Here is a 23,363-nt window from a genome sequence, read left to right as displayed (position 1 = left end):
TGCTTCTATTGCTTCTATCCGAACTTGCTTATGACGGGAATTACGCTGGAAAGCCTCGATACGATTCATAATTGCGCTTCTCTGCCCTTCAGGACATAATTATATCGAGGCAGGCCATCGATTTCAACTTCTTCAACTTCTCCGACTGTCTTTTCTATTCGTGAAGACATTTCCCCCCAAACAATTACAGTACTGGTTCCTTAGTATCTCGGAGTTCAACCTTAAGATATCTCTGCAAAACAAAAGCCACAAACAGTATCCGTCATCTCAAGGGCGATATCAAAATGAATTCATTTACAGAACTGGACTCCGTAAGACAACAACTAGAAGCTTTCCGATTTCCTTCGCCCACGCCCACTATAAGATCGCACAAGATCTGGTCCGGACAGCACTTAGAACCATACCTTCCTTCACCAAGAAGCATGTCGCCAAACCTATCCGTTGGCTCGTACCTCGAAGCCAATTTTGTCGATTCGGCTTATGCCTCTCCTTCAGCAGAAGAGCTTCCTCTCAGTCCGACAACAAGAAAAGCAATGACTTTGGAAGATACATTATCAGAGCTCGAATCCATTGTCCGCAAATACGAAGTAGACGAACAGATGAACATGGGCAACGAAGAGCCCATGAGTTTTTGGGAAGAGGATAGCGAAGACGAAGATTCTGACTTTGTCGACGAAGCTTATGATAGCGGTTGCTTCACCGAGGTAAGGGCTAATCTCATGCTCACAATCCACAACCTCGTATTCGACTTCATTGCTTCGCTGGCTCCACGATATTGCAGAGGAAATACGCTGCAACCAGCCCATGGTTTTCATTATTGGAAAGCCGGCTGTCTGGAAATGGCCAGGGAATGAATTCGAATGGAATGTGTTGCTCACAAGGGCCCTCGGAAATACGATTGCTAACCAATCACTGCTCATGTTCGTTTAGGATGATGAGAGCTTTGAGACGAGACTTGCATCCCTTCAGCCTCCCACGAAAAGACCTCGCCTGAGTGAAGCAGAAGTACCAAGGGACGTCAGTGGTGCCGTTGTGACAGGTACCTCTGGGGTAACAATTCTCAAGCCATCTCCCGGCCTGCGTCTGTCCAAAAGAATGCGCATGAAACGACGCCAGCTCTCTATCCCGAGAAGTATGCCGACGGGTGGTAAAGCTGTTCCCGTACAGCTACAAGGCGATTGGTGGTCACCGAAGAAACCCTCGCCTGCATTCATCGACATCTTCCAATTCTAACAGCCCTCTCTCCACCATCCGCTGAGGCCGAGGTGCAGGTATCCCCTTGCTTCGATGGCTCACTCATCGTGCTCGGTTGTAAATATTGTCCTCTCTTGGACATCATCCGATATTCCTTTTAAACAAAGTCCCCTCACATGTCTTTCCATCTTATGATTTGTCTGAAGTTCTATTAGCGACTTGCTTTTGCTCCTTCTCGTTTTGGTCTCACGATATCCTTCCAGCTTGCGTTTACTGCTTACCTGACCACCAACATCCACCCTCTAATTATTTCTTTTCTGTATCCTCCACCACTCGGCAGCATATCTTATTTTAGAGCCCTCTATACTCGTTATTTGTTATTTCACAAAGCCTCATTAGCGGTCTATTTTCTTCCACTAATTTTTGACTTTTCACTTTTAAAAAGCACAGGCGTTTTTTGTTTGTTTGCTATTTCTGATACGTTCTTTCTAGAAGGTTGCTTGTTCTGAAACACAACCGGCCACAACCTTATCCTTTCAGGCACTTTAGCAAGGTGTAACGGTGGAACAGACATCACTACTGCAAGCGCCTGGTCTGTCTCCTGCATATTCACTCTCCTTGGGTCATTTTATTACTTTTCCTTGCGCTTCATTTTTTAATAAAAAACAGCCCTCCAGCAACTGTGCAACCATGTTCATTCCCTAGTTGCGACTCCGAAAAAATTTCGTGTATATACGTTTCACCTTTCTTGGTTCGACGACAGGTAAAGAAAACGAATAAAAGAGATTATAATTATGCCGAGCCTGCACAAGCTCCAGCTCTAAAACCGAACTCTGGATATTTCGATGCATGTGTGGTCTCAGAGAAGTTAACGGCGAGTGATTGAAGCATAAAATAGGTATTCTATTGTTCAACCAATCTGCAAGTTAGGTTAACTAGGCTACCATTACCGTTTTGTGTATCGAGGTTCAGTACAATGTCCAGATGTTGTTTCCCAATACATGTATCGCCGCAAACACCTCGACACGTCATGAATCTTTAGCCGGGACCGTTCCACAGCCACTTATTGGTATCACAACCTGTTTTCAATGGCATGGTAAGTTCATATTTTCGTTTCGACCGTTACAATCGCCTAGTCTTCTCAAATTGCCTGTAAAATATCAGTTTATTTTAATTTTTCCCTTGTGAAAATTAGAACGGCCAAGGTGGAGTCAAAGCCCAACGGTATTCCCCGCATCTAATTGCATTGTGTGCGCCATATACGAGGCTTGCATTAGCTTTCCAGTAAAAGACATCGAGCTAAAAAAAAAAAAAAGTAATACAACGAATTTAGCCCGGACCTAAAATAAAACTGTGCATATGTTCTTCACCCTGCGAAAGTCGTTTCCTCTTTCGAGGTCGCTTCGAAGAGCGTTTGTTATTTCGCATGGTTATCTTAAAAGCAAACTAAATATCTATCCAATTAGACCCTTACATGGCGCTAATGCAACGGCATTTCTGTAAATGGGTGATAATGCTGGGTATAGATATTTCGTCTAACCAAAACCAAACTTGAAGCTGATCTATTAAGTTGAGGGCATTCTAGCGCCGCATAGAATATAACAATAATGCAATAATACCACATTTCTTTGAAACTAAGCTGTCTAGAAAGACATTATATTACCAGGAAATTGAACGTTATAGTATCGCAAATATACTATGATCGTTGGTACGAAGCTTTTAGTGATCTAGCTTGGCGTTTAATAGCGTCACTACATTTAGATACGCATATGTCAGATATAGTCTCTCATTGTAACGTTTTAGTTGATTGACGCCGCCGTTACAACAAGCTGGTGAACCTGAATCTCCTTGCATCATGTACGCGGTTCGTCACTTGACCTTGTCAACTCCTGTCAATTCGCTCTTAGTTACGGTTTATTTTCGTGAAGCTGAACCACTCATACCGGATGTGTCATGCGGCTTGCAACCGAAGGGGTAACGACTATCGAAACACAGGTTGAACACGGTTGGTCTCGTGAGAATAAGAGTCAAAATACCCCTCTGGTATGCTAAACCCAAGAGACCTATCTGAGACCAATTCGACTGAACCGAGTCGACGATCTCTTGCGTTAAAGTGTATGTCTTGAGCTGTGGCTATCTGCGAAAAGAGAGGTGTATGCGTTTACATTCTTGACGATCGGCATAAATTACGGGGGAAGCCTACTTCCTCGGGGTTCTCCTGCATCCTGGCCACCGGCTGGGGAAGTCCTGTCGCCTATCCAGCCGCATTCCTTCTGCGTGTGTGCGGGATACCAGCAATTACTCGTTGCGGTTGCACGAAGCTTATATGTAATCGGATCAGGTTATACATCCCCGCACTAAGAACTTGAAAATATTTATCACAAGTAATGGCAATACACAATTGTGGAAAGCCAATCATACTTCGAGTTTTGATTGAAAAGAAAATATGAAACATACTTAACCTTGAGTATGTACTTTGGGATCTACATGCCTCGCCGCATAGAGAGACATACGCCTGCATGCTGTACATATATTCTGCAAGTTAGGTGGCTGAGTTTGGCCGCATACATTACACTATCACTTATCAATGGCCAAGTATGGTTGACTTTAGCTGCTGTCTCAATTGATTAAGTGTACATGAGATTTACAAATTCTGGAGAGCCAAAGCAATTGCTTGCGGCACGGTTCAAAATTCCCTTGCATACTGTGTATTTCGAGCCAATGGCGAAGATTTGGCAGATAATGCTTGGCCACGTTTCTGCAGATTAGACTTGGTGGTCTAAGATGCATAGAAATGTGATATCTTGTCCTTTCTGTGTCCTCAAAGGTGGCACGATAGGTTTTTTTTTTTTTTTTTTTTAACGATGAAGCCCGCCATAAGCAAGTTTTGAGACAGTGGTTCTGGTTGGAGCTATTTTGTGATTTGGGAGGATATACGACATAGTATAAAAAAAAATGTCGGCTTCCAGATGTGGCTAAAGGTTTGGTGTAACTTTGCATACATATCTGACCTCTTCCAATAGTGGCCAGTTTTAAGCATGGATACCATGGTACCAAGATGGCATCCCATTGGGAAAGAGTATCATCTAGCGAGTGTTGAGAGACATGGTGGGGCGTTCAAGCATACGTTTATCGAGACATCTCATAGACACTAGATTGCAACGTCGTGAATAACAAATTATTCGTCCTAAAGTACCTTCAAGTTAGGATTGAAAACAGTATTCTCCGCCCGAAGACGGATACGGTTTCGGCATGCGAAGCCGTCACATTTTGGTCGGGTTTGCTCCCTGCACCAAAAAACCCGGTTTCCCGAGTCCCGCAAAAATCAAACAACCACAGCATGAGCTGCGAGTCTCAGCCCACAATCGACCGTGCATAGTTTATCTAATGAAGTGAACAGAACCAGGTCGATATATGCAATCTGCCTCCCTTAAGCTTCCCGTGTCTCTTGCAGCCACCGCCCAATACCGTTATCGGGGTCTTAGTCCTTAGAAACGCCATCAGGACCGACAAGATCGGATACGAATTTTGCATTCTCCGAGCACGAAAGGATCCTTAATGTTGTGATTTTGGTTGTTGCTTTTTGAGCTCCGACTGCGATATTGTTAATTTCTGCAAGCTCCTATCCCGAGCAGGATGTTTTGATGACCTCACAGTTTTTAAGCCAAGATCCCGATCCGAATATCCGATGAATGGATACGAGGTTAAATCTGCATCTTGAGGCTTGAGAGATTTAACTCATCATACGCGTGTGCCTCCGTGGTGGCACGGATCACCATAAGGATCCACTCCGCACTGTTTTTTGCAAAGAGGTCTCATTCAATACGCGAAATGAGGTTTCTGAAGATTGTATTTAGGCGAGGTGCCTGTTGAAGCCTAGCGAAAAAAACGTCGCGGACAGGATCGATGCGTGATGACCGGTCTGGAACTAGGGAGAGAAATTCGGTGACGGGATAGATCCGTTGAGTTTTAAATTTCCTCCGAACAAATGAAGATCGGAGCTAGGCACACTTGTATGTGTAATGAAGTTATCCACATTTAATTTACCGTAGAAGCTGCTTGTGAGGTCTAGACGAGAAATCGTCCGCATGGGCTGATCAAGATTCGAAATTAGGCCCACTCAAATGCATAGCCCTGGACGAGATTGGGAATCACTGAATGAGGGAATGTGTCGAAATCCAACACTCTCAACGCAACAGTAATGTGTTGTCTACGACCCTGCTTCAGATCTGAGGATCAGGAAGCTATGAGACAATATGCGGATATTGTCTGATATTTGCCGTTTATGTGGATAGACCGCATTCTCCATACTAAATGCTGCAAGATTATATCAGTCTAATTGTATCTTCGGTTTTCAACAGCAAATAGGACGTCGTTTACCCCCACTCGCTCCGCACATTCAGATATTGAACCCATCACAGCAGAGTACATTAGAGTAAGGGTATTCAAAAACTTGATACCCCAAAACGATCTTCAAGGGTAACCCGGCGGTCTTCGTTCGTAATATTTCTTTCTTTACTTTCTCTTTTGCTTTAACAACTTCGCTTCAGATTTCAATCTAGCCTCTGTATCTTTCTGTTTACTCTTCAATACGTTCTCTTCAGCTCTGAGATTCGCTTGCTCTGCCTTTTTATCCAATTTCGCCTTGAGCTAGGCGGCTTTATACTCGGATCTGCGTTCCTTGCGTTCTTCATCCGTCAGGATTCGACCGAATGCTGATTTCTCGATATCGCGCGGGAGTTTTGGCGGGATTTGATGTAGACGACAATACTGCTGATCGCACTGATGATGATAATGCTACCAGATGTAACAGTTCCAAATATAAGAAGGTCGGTTATAGCCCCTCCGAAAAACGGCATGATGAGGCTGAAGGTTAAGGTACCCAGCGCGGACATCAGGAAGCCTCTTGATGTTATCTTGTTGCCGATGCTGCCAATAGCCTTTAGAGCTTTGGCCATGGTGGAAGATAAAGTATATATAATGAATGTCGTTATTGGGAGGTACGTATAAGTCGGAAGGGAGACTGGTATGTATTCATGAGTGGTGGTTTAAATTTTAGAATGAGAGTTTTCAAATATCATCTGTTGTGGTAGGAGTAGTGCTTGTATACATGTATATTGGATATGGTTTATATTTGAGCTGATGTAATGTCCCAGGTAGTTCAGTGGCATAGATGATGTGCCAGTCAGTACATAGACCGGCATACACCTAAAGCTGATATCGATTTATAAGATTTATATTTAATCCGGCATGTTGGCCGGGATATTCCGTTTATGATTTGCCTTCAAGAAAGGCTCTAATAACCAAGAATAATAATTTAGAATTCTGATTTATTAAAATTTGATCTATGAGGTTGTCTATGAAACTGAATTTGCGTCAAAGGAAACCAATTTTGGCATTAACGGTAAGTACATATTATCCTACACTAGCGATCAAATGTGGAGCATTTGCATCATGAATGATACTAAGGGATGTCCAATCGATGATGGACTGGTGGTTGGTAGTAGCGGTGGCTGTAGTTGCCGTGGTGGCAGTAGCTGGGGATGTATTATTTTTGAGTTTTTGCGCAAGGATGGACTCATTCTTGCGCATGGCAGCTTTCTCTGCCTTCAACAACTGTCTTTGGACCTTTGCATCCTCCTTACGACGCTTGAAATGATCTTTAATGGCAGATATCTCAGCTTTTCGCATTTCTTCTTCCTCTCTTGAGAGGGCAATCGGATCACCATGAGCATGATTTGGATCATCGCCGGCACGGGCTCTGGCCATCATGCTCTCGGTTTCATACTCCATCTTGTGCTTGAAAATCTTTGAACCAACCCAGCAGATGCCTTGAGAGACGACGGGAGTAGCGAGGCCGAGAGCAACCGCGGGGATCAAGACGCTGTCGGCCACACAGCGGAACATGGTTGGCTTAGCTGGGTCATCAGAATTGGTATTGATTGAATTAACTGGACCGTTAGAGCTGACATTGATCGGAGCAGCTGGGCCGTCGGATTTAGTATAGATTGGAGTAGCTGGATTGCCATTGTCTGGGGCTTGGGTGTCACTAATAATTGTATCCATCTTGAAAAAGAACTGAACTGGCCTCCTTTGAGAGCTCTTGATATATGAAACAAAAAGGAGATGAGGAGGAATATATTGAATAGAAGTGTATATAGGGGAGAGGGTGAATCTAAAATGTGGAAGGAGTCGCGAACTTTGGTGGAGGCTAGCTTGGGAGACTATGTGTAGGTAGAGGGTGTGTCAATGGGTTCTTCTTTAAGGCTCTTGCTATGTTTATGTGCGTTATAAGGGTCTGCAGTGCAATTGGGAATGTGGAGGTTACGGGACCAGAGCCTATGAGCCTCGGTTCATCGACCAGCTCCCAACCAAGTAGCCAGTATAACTTATAGGCTTCGATAGCCAACGGTATTTCTAATTCTATGCTATTGTACACTTTTATGAAGCTATGAGCTCCCTCCTCTACCTTATTCTTAACGGAATAGAGTTCTCAAAACCATGTATGTACGTATAGTGCAACGAACGATTTCTCCTAATCCAGTGTAGAAGACCCATAACCAATCCTGAACAATCTGACTTTCTTAAACCCCATATATCCTATTTTGATTTTTATATTATTCCATCTTGGTACGACCTGGACTGGAAGACCTGTCGTAGACGTATAAATCCTCTTGGTCGGTGAACGGGCTGTGCTTTGGGCGTATAATTATTTAGATATATGGTTTTGAGGTTTGGCTTAGGTGGGTATTTAGTCCAGAGTGTGTATTATTTGTAAATGAGTGGAAGGCAAGACGCTGGGACTGGCTATAGTTTTGGAATCTGAAAGTACTGATATCGTCTTTCGATATTGCAAGATTTAGTACTCGCTATGTGAATGATTGTTAGAGGAAGTTTCAGACAGGCTGCTTGGTTTTGGAATAATTGTGGAATCTGATGCATTAAGCCTTTGGATCCCAAGATTAACCATCTCAGGGTAGAATCCGTATGTATTTATTATCATTTCTATAAAGGTCTAGATAAATGAATCATGCCCCAGAAGCTGTCATCAGGTTTTTCGACAGTGAAGGTCCGCAGGTTGTCTTGATGAACAAGCTCTACCCAAACACTGGTATTATAGAATAGCGACTGGTGGTCCGCCGCCATCGGAGAAGCGCAACCAGAGCCTAAAGCGAGATCTGGAGGTGCACAGGCAAGCCCTGGGGTACTGGCTCTACGGCAGGCAGCTAGCACAGGGTCTGACAAGACAGCTGGTAGCAATGGCTCCGGGGAGAATCTGACTCTTACTCGTGGTCACGTCGGCGATGCGTACTTGATCGCAAGGGGTACTGGGCCACCAAAATATGTAAAAGATGTGGTTGAAGTAGGGAAAGAATTTGAATTTTACATGGCCTTGGATGCGATGCAGAGTATGAGGTGAAAGTGGCCAGGGCTAGAAGATTATGGATATGGAGGTCCCAACAAATTGAATCCACGGGTAAAACCAACTGGATCAGAATATCCCACTGGAGACTGGGTACCGGAGGTAGATTCTGACTCCGGGGCTGAGGAAATCGACCCTGGTCGTGGAAAGCCTGGAGATGGGATACCCAATTTTGTGCCCGGTAAAGATCGAGTACGCGCTCCTGCTGGATTCTTAATCTATAACCCTCTGAGTGACCCTCTTCTAAAAGAAAAAGCTCAGAACGGCTTCAACGATACTTACAGGGGTGGATAAGGGCGACGATAGTATTCTACCTCTCTTAATTCCTGACTCATCTTCGGAGGAAGAAAAGCTACTGCAGTTGCAGGATCTTTCCTAATTGGTTCAGAGTAATTCTAACGTTTTCACAGATCCGGAGTTTGAGGCACTGGATGAGCTAGAATAGTAAAGACTTCAGAGCTCCTCCCCTCCGTGGACCGAAAAATTGGTGCAAGGTTACTTGCAGTTGTAATTAATCAATTTAGACGCTTGTCGCTGTGGCACACAGACATATGATATCTAGATTCTTTTGAAATAGTGCACTTCTGTAAGCCGTGCGCCGTCACAGGATTGAACAAGGTAACTCGGTCAATTGTATACATGTAAGTGGGTTTTGTTAACTTTGGTTCTAGGCTCCCAGTATAAATAAAAGCTTTTGACGGGGCAATTCAAGCTATAATATTATGGCGTGTATCTACGTATGCTTGTTAGTAGGGTTTGGCAGCGCTGGGCCTCAAAGTTGTGAAATCAATGCGTCGAACTTAAGGGTTGTGGGAACCACTGCTACAATTCTCACACGGTTCGAGTTTGGAACTGTAGCTACCTAGGTACTTTCCTTAGATGCTGGCAGGTCAATTAACGGTTGTTATGTTGAAACGTATAAGGGCTTACGAGTTTGCATCGTGCCATCATAATAATAGCATCGGTACCTTGGAGCTTTGTTTGCGGCACGCATATACACGTGCAGAGTGTGGGATAAACACCAACTACAGCTGATATCATAGTGCATGATGTATGCGAAGCTGAGTTTGTTCTTAATTACCCCGGTTTGTGTTAAATACATGTTAGATGCGGCTTAGCTAAACTAACTAGCTCCTGCTCGCTTTAATTTAGTTGGTTTGTACATGTTTACGAAACGTCGAGGCCACTTTAGCTGTCAAGCTCTCGCCACTGTCAATTGATCAAAATTCCAACATCAACGAACAAACCCCGAACAAGAAATAATTCTCACCAGACAATATGAAACCTCGAAAGGTTACAAACTCAGCACTTCGTAATGATTATAAGACATTTAAGGCTTCTGAATCCCCCCTAGTTATAGGAGCAATTTCCTTCCCAAACTGTTGCTAGAGAATTTTTCTGTGAGTTTTCATGCCGTAAATATGTTATGCGATCTTATGGCCGTTCTAGACCCCTGCCATACGACCCAAAATACTTTTCGATATATCCGAATAATGGCACAGTTCAGTAATACCTAACAAAGTAATTCAGACGGCGTAGAAGAAGAGTCAATACTGTATACTACAGGCTATCATCTATAGATCTTTCGTAAATTAGTGGCCGCGATGCCACTTATCTCAACTAAATTGTTGGTCACCACGGGGCTTTTAATACTAGTCCCTGTAAGACCTCTATGCCTCTATGCACCTAACCTGTAGCTAATAAACCCAAAGCATACATTGCTAACTCAAATAATCTTCTAGGTGTCATTGATCTACACCTTCCATTCTTCCACTAGCACCGGTACCATAGAGCCAATTCTCACAAATGTCGAGGTCCCCATTTCAACCGTTTCAGCTGCAGAACAAATATACAGCGGAAGGAGTCTCCGAAAGCGAACTCCAGGCGAAAATGCCGATCCGGGACCTCCTAACAACATAGCCTTCGCTAAACAAGATAATTGGAAAGGAATTCAGATTTCAAATAGATGCTCTGAGGGTCAGAAGACTAGTTTTCGAAAGGGATGGGTTGAATCTGGATACCTCGCTAGAGTGTTTAAAACGAGTCTTGAGGAACTGAAATACGAGAGGGCGCTGGGTGATTATTTGGGCCATGCATGGAAGACTAATGGATTTACGCAAAGAATTACTGGTAAAACCTTTACTCAAAATATATATTGATAACTGGCCGCAAATGAGATTATTAAACTAACACGCTGTTATATTAGATAACTTCAGACGCATCGAGGCGCTGCATTCTGGTGGAAAAGAATTCAAACAAACGCTCGAAATATACTGCGACGAGACTGATACCCCTAAAGAAGTATTGGGGGCCTGCGAGAAAACTGACTGCTGCAATGGTAGCCCGGATGGAAAAGAAGGCGGATATTTCTACGTGAAACAAGCTCCGGTATTTCTTAAACCCCTTCGACCTACAATAAACGGCCCGATGAGATATATTACTAATTTAATGCTATTCCATAATATTAATCAAGACTACGTATGCAATCGTCCTATGCTCAAAGTATTTCGCAGAGAAGACGGTCCAAGAGCGGGCTGGGGCCCTGCTGGCGTCAAAGCCAGACAACTTTGATCAAATCAAGCAGAGCATTTGGGCATTATATCCAAACACAGCGTCAATCATTTTGCATTTGCAGTAAGGATTAATCTCAAAGATTCCTGAATTTGAGATTAAAAGCTTGAAACAGAATTAACTTGACCTGAATGTAGACTCCACCTACCTTTTGCTCCCTCTCCATCACTATATATCGGCGATGCCGTGGATTATTACAACCCAACGGGGAGTGCTAACCTTTCCTTGACGTCAGCCGACCAATCCACCAGAACTGCTGAGAACTATGCGATGGCAGCACTTGCAGCTGGTGAGCTCACCCACCCTGCTCAAAATCCATAATAAAAAGATATCGTTCAATTGAGTATTTAACCGCCAGGCTAACATAGTCAAAAACGCACACAGCCCAAATCAACATCTTTGGATTAGAAAAAGCCCCATCTTTCGAGGGAAGTCAAAATGTAAAACCTGAACAAAAGGAAAGCAAACTTCGAGGTGTCATGGACACCGCTATGGATGGCCAAAAGAAGCCAGGCCCTAAGCCATCAACTCCTGAGATTCCTGAGCCGAACAAAGCCGGGCTATCTCTAGCATTTGATGGGGATCTCAGTGGTATAATCGGTGAGTTAAATCTAGTATTTATTCCAGTACGTTAGAATTTAAAACAATATACTTACTATCTTATAATACAGACACGGGAGCCAATTATACACTACCACCTTTACTAAGTGGCGGGCCTCTTCCAAAAGATCTTGATGGGAAGGTGTATAGGGGAATACCGTCTATTCACTAGCAACCTTTTTTCTGTTATAGCTTGCTTGCTCGGCACCTCGGCTTCTCTGTAGCTTTATGTTGGTTTTTAACATTTTTTGTTTAGTTGTATAGCACACGTGTCTTCGATAAGTTTCCTATGTTTTCTATTGTTCCACTGCGTTTCCTCTTGAATCTAGGTGCAAAGCATATAAAATTCATTTGTTAAGCTACATACATGTAAATTTATGGCGAGTATTGTTTACATAAATGTAGTTTAGGTGCTCTCAATCAAGGCTGCAGGTTTACCATACATTTCGATACTGTAGTAAATTTACATATCTGGTAGTTTAGTATTAAGGATCGCGCCTACGTGCGTACCAACGATATTCAAAGGATTCTGGAATTAATTCTTCCGAGCGACATAATGTTTACCAGAATCCTCTAGTCGATTGTAAAGCGATTTTGCGTACTGTGCCCTGAGATGTAGGGGAAGAAAGAAAGATCTTCCAATATCGTCAATAATGACATATCATAGGGTAAGACGCCATATAGGGCTTCCTAGCTCGTCAAAATACTCTATCTACACTCTGAATTCATGAACAGCCATAATGTGTTAAATTGATATTGATATTAAAAGAATTGAATTTCCAGGACTAACCACAAGATAAAGAAGAAAAGAACCTTAGTTACCCAAGTCAAACATGAGCAGACTTTAGCGCTATGGTAATTAAATACTGATAACAGGCGTATATAAATTCTGACGAACTACAGCAAATGCCGGACATACAATTAATTAGCATACCATTTTTTTGATCAAACACAAGCCAGTGCGGTCCAATCTACAAGAAATTTTCGTTCACCGGAGCATAAATGGTGAATGAAAGTATAGGTGCTCGCAAATCAACCGAAAGAGGGTACTAATACAAAAATTAATTCCTCAGGGCTTTTCAAGGAAGCTCACGTGCCGCTCTGTCCTTATTATAGGGTTCCCACTCCTTTCCGATCGGTGCGAAGTTAAATTGGTCATCCTTTAGGTCCACCGGTGCAAAGTCCGCATCGTAATATTCGGGCCCAATGCGAGGATCCTTTATCCTGTCCTTGATTACCTTGTCTCTGATATTACCGTCCTTATTTAAGAGGGCAAAGTTTCGCTGCAGCATCCAATTTGAAGGAGAGCATCCAACCATTACCCATTGGACCTTCGTTTGCTCATTAACCTTTTCTGGTGGTATATATGGGCGCATCAAACCTGGGTGGTAATTGTAGTTTGGTTTACAATCCCGGTCTTTTCGGTGGATGCACCAAGCATCAGGATATTGTGCCGCATCTACATTTGGGTCCCGGTTTGGTGCTTGTTCACATTGCTTTCGCCCCATAAGCTTGGGCCGGATCCTACGAAAAAGTCGTGAACCAAATATTAGCCACGTGTTATAATATGTATATATGTATAAAGAGTCGGCGAAACTTACCAAGTCCATTTTTTGGGATCATCGGGGTACCTTCTCGTGTTATCTTTTTCATCTGGGGATAACGCAATCAACCAAGTTTGTGAGGGGTCTCCTGGTCGACAATGATCCATGTACACCGGCCCCCAGGATGTAAAATATTTATGATGATTCCAGAACATATCATTTACATTCTTAGTATCCTGCTTACTAGTCCAATCAAAGAATTTGGTTTGTTCATTCCAAGTGTTCGTTTGGGACTCAGAATACTTCCACGTTGTTAGAGGTGTCCTGCTAGGGTCCTTGCGGGCGGTCAGGCAAAGCCGTTTTCCATCCCACGCTACTTGATTGCTCCGTATAATCCCTTCGAAGACTGGTTCGAGATCGAGACCATCCGTGTTTCTACCCTTAATGAACCATCTCTGGTGGGCTGGGGCATCCCCAAGTTTCCCGGGACACTTATAGACGCCGACACCTGTTCCAGGTTTGGGAAATCTCTTTTTTACCCCCCCTGCATCATCGCGACCTAGGATATCAAGAGTGAGACAGGTGTCCTTTTCGTCGCTGAACATGCTCTTGATAACACCGTTCCAGGTCCAGGTGACTTCCTCTTCCTTGGGGGTATTCTCGTTTATGGAGGATAGCCTCGTCATAGTCGCATCTTTGCTATAGTTACTATCGTCATCCAAGGTATGGCCTGGGTTGACAGAATAGAGGAGTATAAGCAGCCAAGGGTGGAGCCACATGGCGTTAAAATCAAAATCTCTTCGGTTCTTAGAGGATAAGTAGTTGAGTTCTATCTTAATGTGTGATATTCCTATTGGACAATTAAAGGGGGCTTTACAATTTGACGAGAAGAGGATGGGGAAGGCTTTAAGGAGGTGGGAATACTGATAGGGGATCCAGGTGACTTGAAGAGGGTGGAGAATGTAGCCGGAGAGTACTCACTACCTGGATGATGGTACATTAATATGTCGACATGCCAAAAGGTAGTTTCGAAGCAAGCATTCAGAGCTTCATAAGACTTCTGGTCACTGCAGCGGGGACTCCGCCATTATAACAAGGAGTTCCATCATATTTTTGAAACTATTGGTTGGCTTACGGATCGATTCGTTGCGGCGAGGTATGAGGGAGGTAATTATATACGTTATTTTCGCTCATCCTATAGCGCACGAAAAATGCCGTGATGATTAAAGCGTTGGGGTGCTGGGTGTGAGACTTCGTTGGAACGTGGGTACATACTTGGTAGTATAAAGGAATTTGGGCGCAGCAAAGGGTCCGTATCATCTTCTATGCAAATCATATTCTCCTTGTTCGTGCAGCAAAACCACAGCTAGAAATATTTGATGAGTGTTGCAATCTAACATGTATAGCTATCCACTTCGCCTCAAACTAGAGTCGACTTCTATGCAATGACATAACCAACATCGTATCTGAAAAAACGCGCGCTACCTGTGGTGCAAGGAGTTATAATTATTCTTCTCTGCCAACTTTCACTTCTGTAATGTGGGGTTCCGTGCCAGTCCAATGAATCAAAAACTTCGCTGAGATCCCCCCTCCAATTTGTTCTGATCTGTACCTCCAGGTTATATCCTTAATAGATGTGAGACGCTGTATGGTCAAGGCAGTTTTGGTTTGCTTCAAAATCTGCATTTTTAGTTTTTCATCATTTGACTCCGTTGGTGACTTCGCCTGGACAACTTCTTTGGCTCTTTCCTTTGCTTTGCTGTAGATAGCCCCAACGATACTATGACTAGAGTCACTGCTGGCTATAGTATCATAAGCCCATGGCAAATCGACTGACCCCAGGTAATTCATTCTCCCAAGCCCTGAAAGTTCAGCCTAGAGCACCTGTTAGATAGCCTATTCCCAAGGCTTAGATTCAATGGAGCTCCGAGACCTACCGATGGCCTGATCTTGCTTTGCCCTATGAAGCTCACTTTCAGTCTTTCGACCTTCGGGAAATGGAGCCCAATTTCTGTGTAGGGCCGCCTGACACTCTCATCAAATACAGCCTCTATATCGACGATACAAGATGATGATATCATATGTAAATAATCAGTCCATCTGCCACTATCTGTCGAAAATTCCGGAAGCGGAACATCCCTGAGGTTAAGCCTGAGCTTTTGAATGGTAGGTAATAGCGTAACCCAGAATTGCGGGGTGTCTTTGAGACCGTCGTACTGTAAATCAGGGTTTGTGATTCTGATGTTAAGGGTCGTAAGCTTTCTTTGTTTTGGGTGAAAGGCATCCTTGTGGATGGTGCTCCAGCATTGGTGGAACCTGTCCCTAAAGTCCTTGAGTCCGGGGATTGGATCTGAGAAGGCAAAGTCTATTGTTAGTTCTTCGAGAGTGTTTTGTTCAACGAGGAAAAGGAAGAGTGAGCCGAGAACAGCATCACTAGCGTATTCCGAGGATTTCTCGATGACGAGATGCTTCAGAGCTTCGAACCCGTGAAGAGTTTTGCGGATATTGAGGTCACCGGGATAGTTGGTGGTCCAAAAAACTGGATTGGAAATATCGACGATTGTGGTTCTGACATGTCGCTAAGTTAGCATTTACCGAATGGGTTCCTTAGAAATCCAATATAGTGTAGTCTACCCAGTGTAATTATTGACGTTGACACCCAAAGTCTTTCCAAGGCTAGTGTTGTTGTCTGACAATGGCAAGGTGACGCAGCGAACGAGGATTGGCAGAGCAGTAATGTAGCTCAGTTTGGAAGACAGAGCAAAGTTTTGGATATCAATTGAAGAGAGTATTTCTAGGATGTTCTGATTGATGTCGGCTGGAAGTGGGAACAGTGATTGGCGCTTTGGCTCTTGAGAATCTTGATCTCCAGGGGGGTTTAATTGTTGAGAAGTATTATCATCAAATGTCATTCTCACGAGACTTTCAACATTTCCGCTGTTGCTTTCCGCTTCTTCCTGTTCCTTCTTGATGGTGATGCTCTCCCCATGAGATTCCTCTCCATCACGTTTGGAAAGCGATGAAGGCGACTTTGAGGTTGATTCTGCCCTTATGGGTGACTTGGAGTTGGGCAAAGGCGAATCTGTTTTGATTTGGAGTCCAGAGGCGGGCGGCATCTCAGCTCCGAGATTGGCCTCTGAGACATTTGATGGGGTAGGCATGACCGGGACCGTCCACTCAGCTAAAGGTGTCGTAGGTAGACTGTTTTTTGATGCAGCAGGCATAGGTCCGTCGCTTTGGGGAGCGGCCTTAGGATTTAGCTCCATACTGACGGACGTTTTACAAGCGAGACCACGCATCTATCAACTATTAGATATGGACATGATGGAAGCTTATTGAAGCATGGACGGGTTTTGATGATACTTACTATACTGTTAATGAATGAGGTCTTGAGGTTGACGAAATGAAGAAGTGACGAGATGGATGTGGAATGTTGCGGAGAAGGTAAGATATACTTTCTACGTCATTTATAAATTCAAGGATGTTCTGTTTTCCTCGGCGGGTGTTATAGGAGGTACTAAGTAGTTACCTAGATTCTAGGTCGGCAGACTGCAGAGGGGCTTGGGCTACGGAAATATGGTGTTTGGTCTATTGTCATAGCAGGCTATTTAATTATCTTTATCATGGTAACAGAAGGTTCCAGTCTATATCCACAAGTTGACGTCAAGTATCCATGTAGGAACACTACAGCACTGGGCGTATATATACATAACTCTAGCATCATCTGCCTCTCTATTATACATCTTCTCTATCAATATAAGATGTTTATAGTACTCGTACCACTACCTAGTACCTACTTTGTATTAGCTCTTGGCTTATTAATAAACCTGTGGGATATCTCAATTGATTAATTATATATTAAATCAGTCTAGCCTGCAAGACCACTAGCTGCCTGCTATAGCTATTGCATATGTTCAACTTTCTAAACAAGAACATATAATAGAGCAAAAGGATTATATATAGAGCTTAGTAGAAGTTACGAGTGATTACCTCTACAAACCTAGAATATACCTAATATCGGTTCCCTATCTTCGCTAGAATAGCAGCAGCCGAATCCCGACTGGATATAGCCGTTGATCAATGTGCTAGTGCTAGCGTCTAGCTTCGAGACCGCCCTCACATTTCATAACTATAGCCAGTTCTTCTATCGGTATCAATCTCTAAGCTATATAAATATATACTATAGTACTATATATACAGGTATATGGCATGACCTTCAAGTTATTTCCACATGCACATACGCGTGCATAACATGTGCAGGCCTTACTATGGTATGAGAAGCTATGCGGCCAATACGAAAGCCGATGTTCCCTCCGACTTCGCAAAATAACGTGGCCAGCCCAGGGCGTATCGTCGAGACGATCCGGTCGAGGATGATTCACGAATCCACCTGACCAGGAGTTATAACTTGTTCTGACTCATCAGCCAGACCCCTGTCAGTGGCCCTTCTCTGCCCAATCAGTTACATTCTTGGCACTATTGGCGGAAACGAGTCTGAATTGGTACACAAACACAACAAAGATCAAAGGATCAATGCAAACAGCACTGGAAAATTTTTATAGAGACAACTTTGGGTCTTTCATCTTTATTTCATCTACCGAAGTTTGTCCCATCATCACTTCCATCTACCTCATTTTTATCTTTTGCCCTGCACACACCACCATAAAATCGATATCATGGTATCGTCAACTAGAAAACGCAAGGCGACCATGGTCAACCCATTCGAGACAGCTTCCAAACAGTCCAAGAAGCGTCTCAGAAGCCTACGATCTCGTAAAGATACAACCCATCCTTTAACGAAGCTTCCATCCGAGCTACAGCTCAGAATCATGACATACTGTGACTCGAAAACTTTATCCGCCTTTTCTTTACTGTCTAATCATTTCCGAGAGCTGTCCTTGAGGGTTATGTGGGAAACCCAGCCTGTCGAGACATACATTAAGAATTTCGATCAATTGGATGAACATGAGGACTTGCGACTTGCTGTCAGGTAAATACCTACTTAACTAAACTCCCGGCAAAGGTAGTTTTTTTATCGAATCATCTTGGATATTTTATCTAACAAAAAATGATACAGACATCTTGCCATTCGCAAGCAATCTACACCAAACAAAAGTAGATTCTCCGGCGTCACAAAACGCCTGGTCACCCGATTCCCCAGAAACTACTTCTCAGGTCTTCAAGAATTCACCATTGAATTCGAACCTGTCTCTTCAGACGACTTTGTTACCATCATGAACACCCTCTCAAAATATCAGCCAAAGAGACTCAAGACTTTAAACATCACATTAAATTACCACCGGGGCTCACTAAACAACGCTACAAACAAATATACTATCATCTATCCAACCGGTTTAACTACCATAATGATTCGATTCGGATACAGCGCACAACTTCCAGAATGGGACCCATTTAAGGTTTTAGACGCCAATTCAGACACTCTCACAACCGCCAAAGTGTATTTCGGACACTGGTACAAGTATTTTAGCTTAAAACCATGTCCAAAGGTCACAACCTTATACGCCAGGCAGGACGTATATGATAAAGGCTATGCGAGGGAGTTGTCCATCAAGTTCCCTAACACTGAGAATTTAATTCTCTCTGCCCCTTGTGAGGTGCTCTGGCTACATTCAGATGTGGCTACAATAGTATGCTCTACTTATCTTTCAAGATATCGTTCAATTGCAAGTTAATTCCTAACATTTATTTCCAGGAGAAATACGCAGATTGGAGCCACTTTTCACGCGTCAAATCAGTCGAGATCACATATCCACATAATGCCCCTTATAGCAAGAATATCAGCTACAGTGACAATGTACTCAGGCATGTTCGATTGCTAGCCATACGATGGATTAGAGATGGCGATATGCCAAACTTGGAGGTAATTAAGGTCATGGTGGTTCAACCTTTGACGAACATAACAACCCATTCGTTTACTCTGCAAATCGAGATAAAGGACGCCTGTAGGGTTGTGACTACAGGAGAAATCACAAAGCTACCGGACGAAATCTAGTTATAGAGGGAGAAAGCGGAGAAGGAAAAGGCAGAATGTGAGAAACCAGAGAAGGAAAACACAAAAGGGGACGCTATTGAAGGCATGGACCCTACCTGACCCATTGCCCGGTAGAATGTTTACTCATACCCAACACGAAGCTTCCAAGGGAGGAACCTCTTCTCTTGCTCAGTTTTTTTTTTTTTTTAGGCACCATCGGGCGTTTGGGAAGAAGGAAGTTTATTCGGGGTTCGTCTCTTACATATCTGAATTTTCATTTCTTTATGGTGTTCATTGAATGCAATGATCCCTTGCATTACAATAAATGTGCGTTCTTCAAATGCTCACCCCATAGCTCTGGCGAGCAGTAATTCCTATCCACGAAACGGGAAAGGGGATCTCAACGAATGCCATTATCATTAAGCTTGGTTTCTTTATCACCATACACTATGTAATCATCGCTTCTTTAGAAATTAAATATGAAGGAGAGTCGTTATAAGCATGAAGCCCACGAGAAGGTAGATGTGTAAAACGAAAAATATAAAAAACTGAGAGATCCGAAATATCCAAGAAGAACGAAGGTAGGTAAGATATACAATGAAACGCCAAATAGCCCAATTGTATCAACAAGAACTTCGCCAAACCCTCGAGAAGCTAGAAACCAAGCCATTGCCCCACGAAACAAAAGAACTGTTTATTACCTATAATCGAATGGAATAGAATGCTATCGATGCAATCGAATTCTGAACGCAGTTTATACGCGTCATAATCACAATTATTATCCTCTCTCAACTCTATCTCTATCTCTCCCATTGCCCAAAAACGAGTATATCGGCAAATAATTCGTTCCCCCGAACCTCAAATACACCGACTCCGGTTCTCTTACCCCTCTCGCTCTCCTATTCGCATTACCTCCACTTGTCTGGTTCCGATATAAATCACCAGCCATATCCCTCAAATCATCTCTCCGCCTTGTCGGCCGCCGACCATTTCTTGCATAAAGTCTTCTTTGCTGCCTCCAGTATCTCTCCGCGACAACGTGAAATCTTTCTGCGATTAATCTCTCCCGTGTTTCATCGTCGAGAGGCGAGTCGTCGGATACGTGTTCCGATTCGATTTGGACGGTTATTCTTCCCAAAAGACGTCTTCGAAGTTTTTGGCGACGACGGAATCGATAGAGTGCCAGGCCGAGGGCAAATATTGCTCCCTGGCATAAGATTAGCAAAATAGAAATTATGGTAAAGAAAAAATTTTTTTTTGCATTGCCCATTATATTAGACATACAGCCAGCGCAGCTCCCAAAATACAGCCAATCACAGCCGACGTAACATGAGCTACTCTATTCGCCTCGTTGCCCGGAACGTCTGAAGCTGTCGGCAAAGAATAACCTGGTTGTGTAGGCGACGGATCAAAACCAGTGATTGTATTCCTCGGTCGCAGGAGCATTTTTGGACGAGAAAACACACCCGCCACAGTCGGTGGCTGTTTACTGCGGGGGTTTTCGATGCTAGCGAAGGACGCTACTTGGTATTTTCCTAGCGAGCTGTCAAGGATACTCGGCCAGTCGGGGAGAATGCATTTAATTTTTGCATCCGGTGAGAAAAACGGTGACACGGTGCCGGGTATATAAGAAGATCGTGTTAAATTCGATGAGACGTCGTACTGGCCTCTAGTTGAGTTAATGAACGGATGAGATCCTCTCGAAAAGGACAAAAGAAAATTTTGCGATCGAAAAGAATTAAAAGGAAAGGAGGCAAAAAAGTTGGAATCGTTGTTAAATTCGGCTGGGGAAAAAGAAGCAGCCAAGATTAGATGTCCAAACAGGTTACGAGCCTGACCTGGGACCACTTTTTCGGCCTAGTCAAACGACAGCACAATCACCTCGAAACAATGGCTTTCAGTCAAAACACCCGTTTGCTAGTTTCACTTTCGGAGCTATCCAGGACAGATGATGGTGGTGATGGTGAGACTCCCGGGAATGGAAGATAGAGTTTCCCTCTTCATCACTGCGGAACCTCCGTCGATATCGGCTTCTCGCAGAACGGCAGGATTCAATTCGAACCAGAGCTCCCAGCTGTCAGTTAGTTCGATTCCCCTCGTCAAAATAGCGAACCCGGCTAAGAGGTCTCTGGGCAAAGCTCTATGTTGTTCAAAAAGCATGGGGGGAGGGGTAGAGGTACGCAGACTCGTCGAAAGTATCTTTCGACGGATACCTCGTCAATCTACCCCCTAGCTTTGGATATCGAAATTCCAAGTCATGCATGTCGACGAACGCGGATTGGGCCATGTGCTCACTTTCTGCCCCCGCGAAAGGCTGTCCGTCGACTCGCGGATTTCTTGCTGGTCCACCCTGGTCAGGAACCCACTTTCACTCGCTAACAAGACCGTCGATGGTTTGGTCCCGATCCGGGCTAGTGCCAACGGCCCTTAGCGAAGAGCGACATTTACTCATGGTATTTCGAGTCGACAAAAATATCTCTGGCTCTATAAAAATTTGATACGATTTTTTGGGAACATTAGCGATAATTACGAATATGCAGATCGATAAAAACGAAATAAAGTGGCGCTGCCGAACAGTTCACAAATCTAAGACCGGGCCAGCGATATCTCATATTGCCCACGCAATGGCACACACAGTTGTCTTCAAACGAAAATAATTCTCGTATAAAATGCAAGAACACTGCAGGCAAGTGGATACATGGAGATTTTGCTTTATGATATCAAATATACATGCTATCTTCTCCATATGATGCCATTGGATGTGGATAAGCTTAAATTCACCATGCATAGGCTTCGGCTGTGAAACCTCAGCACGCAGTGCCCAAACCACAACATTCTAGCGTGGGCATCGATTGGTATATACGATCCCAAATCTCAAACCTCAGACGCATGAACAGACCAGGTAAACTAAGTCCACTACACTAAGAGAAAGACTGTTATGAGTTAAAAACATAAGACTTGGGCCCTTGCAGTAAATTGCGTCACTTGTCTTTATAATATTTTAAAGCTATCAGGACTATTATTAATTCTCTTTTAAGGGCTTCTTGGTTTTTCTTTTTCTTTTCTTTTTTTAAAGTCTCATAGACTCATAATACATCTTTTAGACACAAGACGGGTGCTAGCCCGGGCTCATAAAATTAGTCTAGCTCTCCAAACGAAATTCGGGAAGCTGGGTCCCAGCTCCGCCTGGAAATTTATGAAACAAAAAACCATAAAGTAAATGCTTAAATTTATCTGAGATCTCACGTCTCAGGGTAGATACACAGTTGACCCGCTCTGTCAGTCGGTGGACCGCCCTACCGTACCCCTCCACGGGAAGGGATTATAAATATTCAGAGCTTGCTCCATCTGGCTTTCTAACACCATTTTCCGTATCCCTTCCGCCAACTCCTCCTGTTTCAAAGACCAAGGCTCAACTCTATACTCATAGTCCGTCCATTCCGGTCGCTGTCTCAGAATCCTGTCCGGCACATTAAAATACAAAAACTTCGGGAACCCCAGCCGAGAAGTAGATATAGCTTTCCAACGTATTTTTCAGGTATAGGCCTTCCTTCCGGCCATTCTGCGTGCTTAATTGCTAAATCATTCGCTTTTACCGATATATCCGCCATCATACTGAAAGGAAGTAAACCCCGGTAAATAATGTTGATGATATTCCTATATGCAACAAAGATATCAGGGGCGCCTTGTATTGAACGGCGATATATGATAGCTGCAAGCTTAATTCACTCTGGATCTTCGGTGTGCTCTGTCGTTTGGGACAGTGTGCCCCCGAATTTTGAATTAAGATACTCTTCGTATCCGATTTTTTCTCGTCGGGATATTCGTGTTTGACGTTGACGTTGGTCGACAATTGGGGTTCTGGACGTCCGGCCATAGTACTTTCAAATCCGACTCTGCTATTTTCTCGTGGACTTGTATCATAAGTGCTCCGAGCTGTTCGATCATTCGGAAGATAATATGCCAATCGTTCAGAACCTCGACCTGGGAGACTCCGATTAAAAGCTTCCCCGTCTCCTTATCAACGTAAGGCGTTCCA

At 43.6% G+C, this 23,363-nt stretch overlaps 8 protein-coding genes across 8 annotated transcripts; 3 read left to right on the top strand and 5 right to left on the bottom strand.

Annotated features, from left to right (window-relative positions):
- Positions 1-284: 284 nt before the first annotated feature.
- DFL_009727 (uncharacterized protein) lies at positions 285-1,233 on the top strand (the record flags this gene model as incomplete). Its single annotated transcript, XM_067639658.1, has 2 exons — positions 285-704; positions 931-1,233. 2 exons carry the CDS (start codon positions 285-287, stop codon positions 1,231-1,233), a joined length of 723 nt encoding a protein of 240 aa, XP_067487424.1.
- Positions 1,234-5,891: 4,658 nt separating this feature from the next.
- On the bottom strand, positions 5,892-6,152 carry DFL_009726 (uncharacterized protein; the record flags this gene model as incomplete). The annotated part of the gene is made up of 1 exon (XM_067639657.1): positions 5,892-6,152. One exon carries the CDS (start codon positions 6,150-6,152, stop codon positions 5,892-5,894), a length of 261 nt encoding a protein of 86 aa, XP_067487423.1.
- A 457-nt stretch (positions 6,153-6,609) lies between these two features.
- Positions 6,610-7,260, bottom strand: DFL_009725 (uncharacterized protein; the record flags this gene model as incomplete). Its single annotated transcript, XM_067639656.1, has 1 exon — positions 6,610-7,260. One exon carries the CDS (start codon positions 7,258-7,260, stop codon positions 6,610-6,612), a length of 651 nt encoding a protein of 216 aa, XP_067487422.1.
- A 2,961-nt stretch (positions 7,261-10,221) lies between these two features.
- Positions 10,222-11,960, top strand: DFL_009724 (uncharacterized protein; the record flags this gene model as incomplete). Its single annotated transcript, XM_067639655.1, has 7 exons — positions 10,222-10,278; positions 10,360-10,747; positions 10,824-11,005; positions 11,091-11,251; positions 11,326-11,477; positions 11,573-11,788; positions 11,860-11,960. The coding sequence occupies 7 exons, from the start codon at positions 10,222-10,224 to the stop codon at positions 11,958-11,960; spliced, it is 1,257 nt and encodes a 418-aa protein (XP_067487421.1).
- A 907-nt stretch (positions 11,961-12,867) lies between these two features.
- Positions 12,868-14,111, bottom strand: DFL_009723 (uncharacterized protein; the record flags this gene model as incomplete). The annotated part of the gene is made up of 2 exons (XM_067639654.1): positions 12,868-13,312; positions 13,390-14,111. The coding sequence occupies 2 exons, from the start codon at positions 14,109-14,111 to the stop codon at positions 12,868-12,870; spliced, it is 1,167 nt and encodes a 388-aa protein (XP_067487420.1).
- Positions 14,112-14,838: 727 nt separating this feature from the next.
- Positions 14,839-16,598, bottom strand: DFL_009722 (uncharacterized protein; the record flags this gene model as incomplete). The annotated part of the gene is made up of 3 exons (XM_067639653.1): positions 14,839-15,207; positions 15,270-15,900; positions 15,967-16,598. 3 exons carry the CDS (start codon positions 16,596-16,598, stop codon positions 14,839-14,841), a joined length of 1,632 nt encoding a protein of 543 aa, XP_067487419.1.
- A 1,443-nt stretch (positions 16,599-18,041) lies between these two features.
- Positions 18,042-19,345, top strand: DFL_009721 (uncharacterized protein; the record flags this gene model as incomplete). The annotated part of the gene is made up of 3 exons (XM_067639652.1): positions 18,042-18,322; positions 18,410-18,980; positions 19,046-19,345. 3 exons carry the CDS (start codon positions 18,042-18,044, stop codon positions 19,343-19,345), a joined length of 1,152 nt encoding a protein of 383 aa, XP_067487418.1.
- Positions 19,346-20,102: 757 nt separating this feature from the next.
- DFL_009720 (uncharacterized protein) lies at positions 20,103-20,770 on the bottom strand (the record flags this gene model as incomplete). Its single annotated transcript, XM_067639651.1, has 2 exons — positions 20,103-20,531; positions 20,609-20,770. The coding sequence occupies 2 exons, from the start codon at positions 20,768-20,770 to the stop codon at positions 20,103-20,105; spliced, it is 591 nt and encodes a 196-aa protein (XP_067487417.1).
- Positions 20,771-23,363: the final 2,593 nt, after the last annotated feature.

The sequence above is a fragment of the Arthrobotrys flagrans genome (genome assembly GCF_004000055.1).
Source record: "Arthrobotrys flagrans strain CBS H-5679 chromosome Unknown unitig_1, whole genome shotgun sequence".
Taxonomy (NCBI): domain Eukaryota; kingdom Fungi; phylum Ascomycota; class Orbiliomycetes; order Orbiliales; family Orbiliaceae; genus Arthrobotrys; species Arthrobotrys flagrans.
The sequence above is the reverse complement of the archived record's forward strand: the minus strand, read 5'-3'. Positions and strand labels throughout refer to the sequence as shown.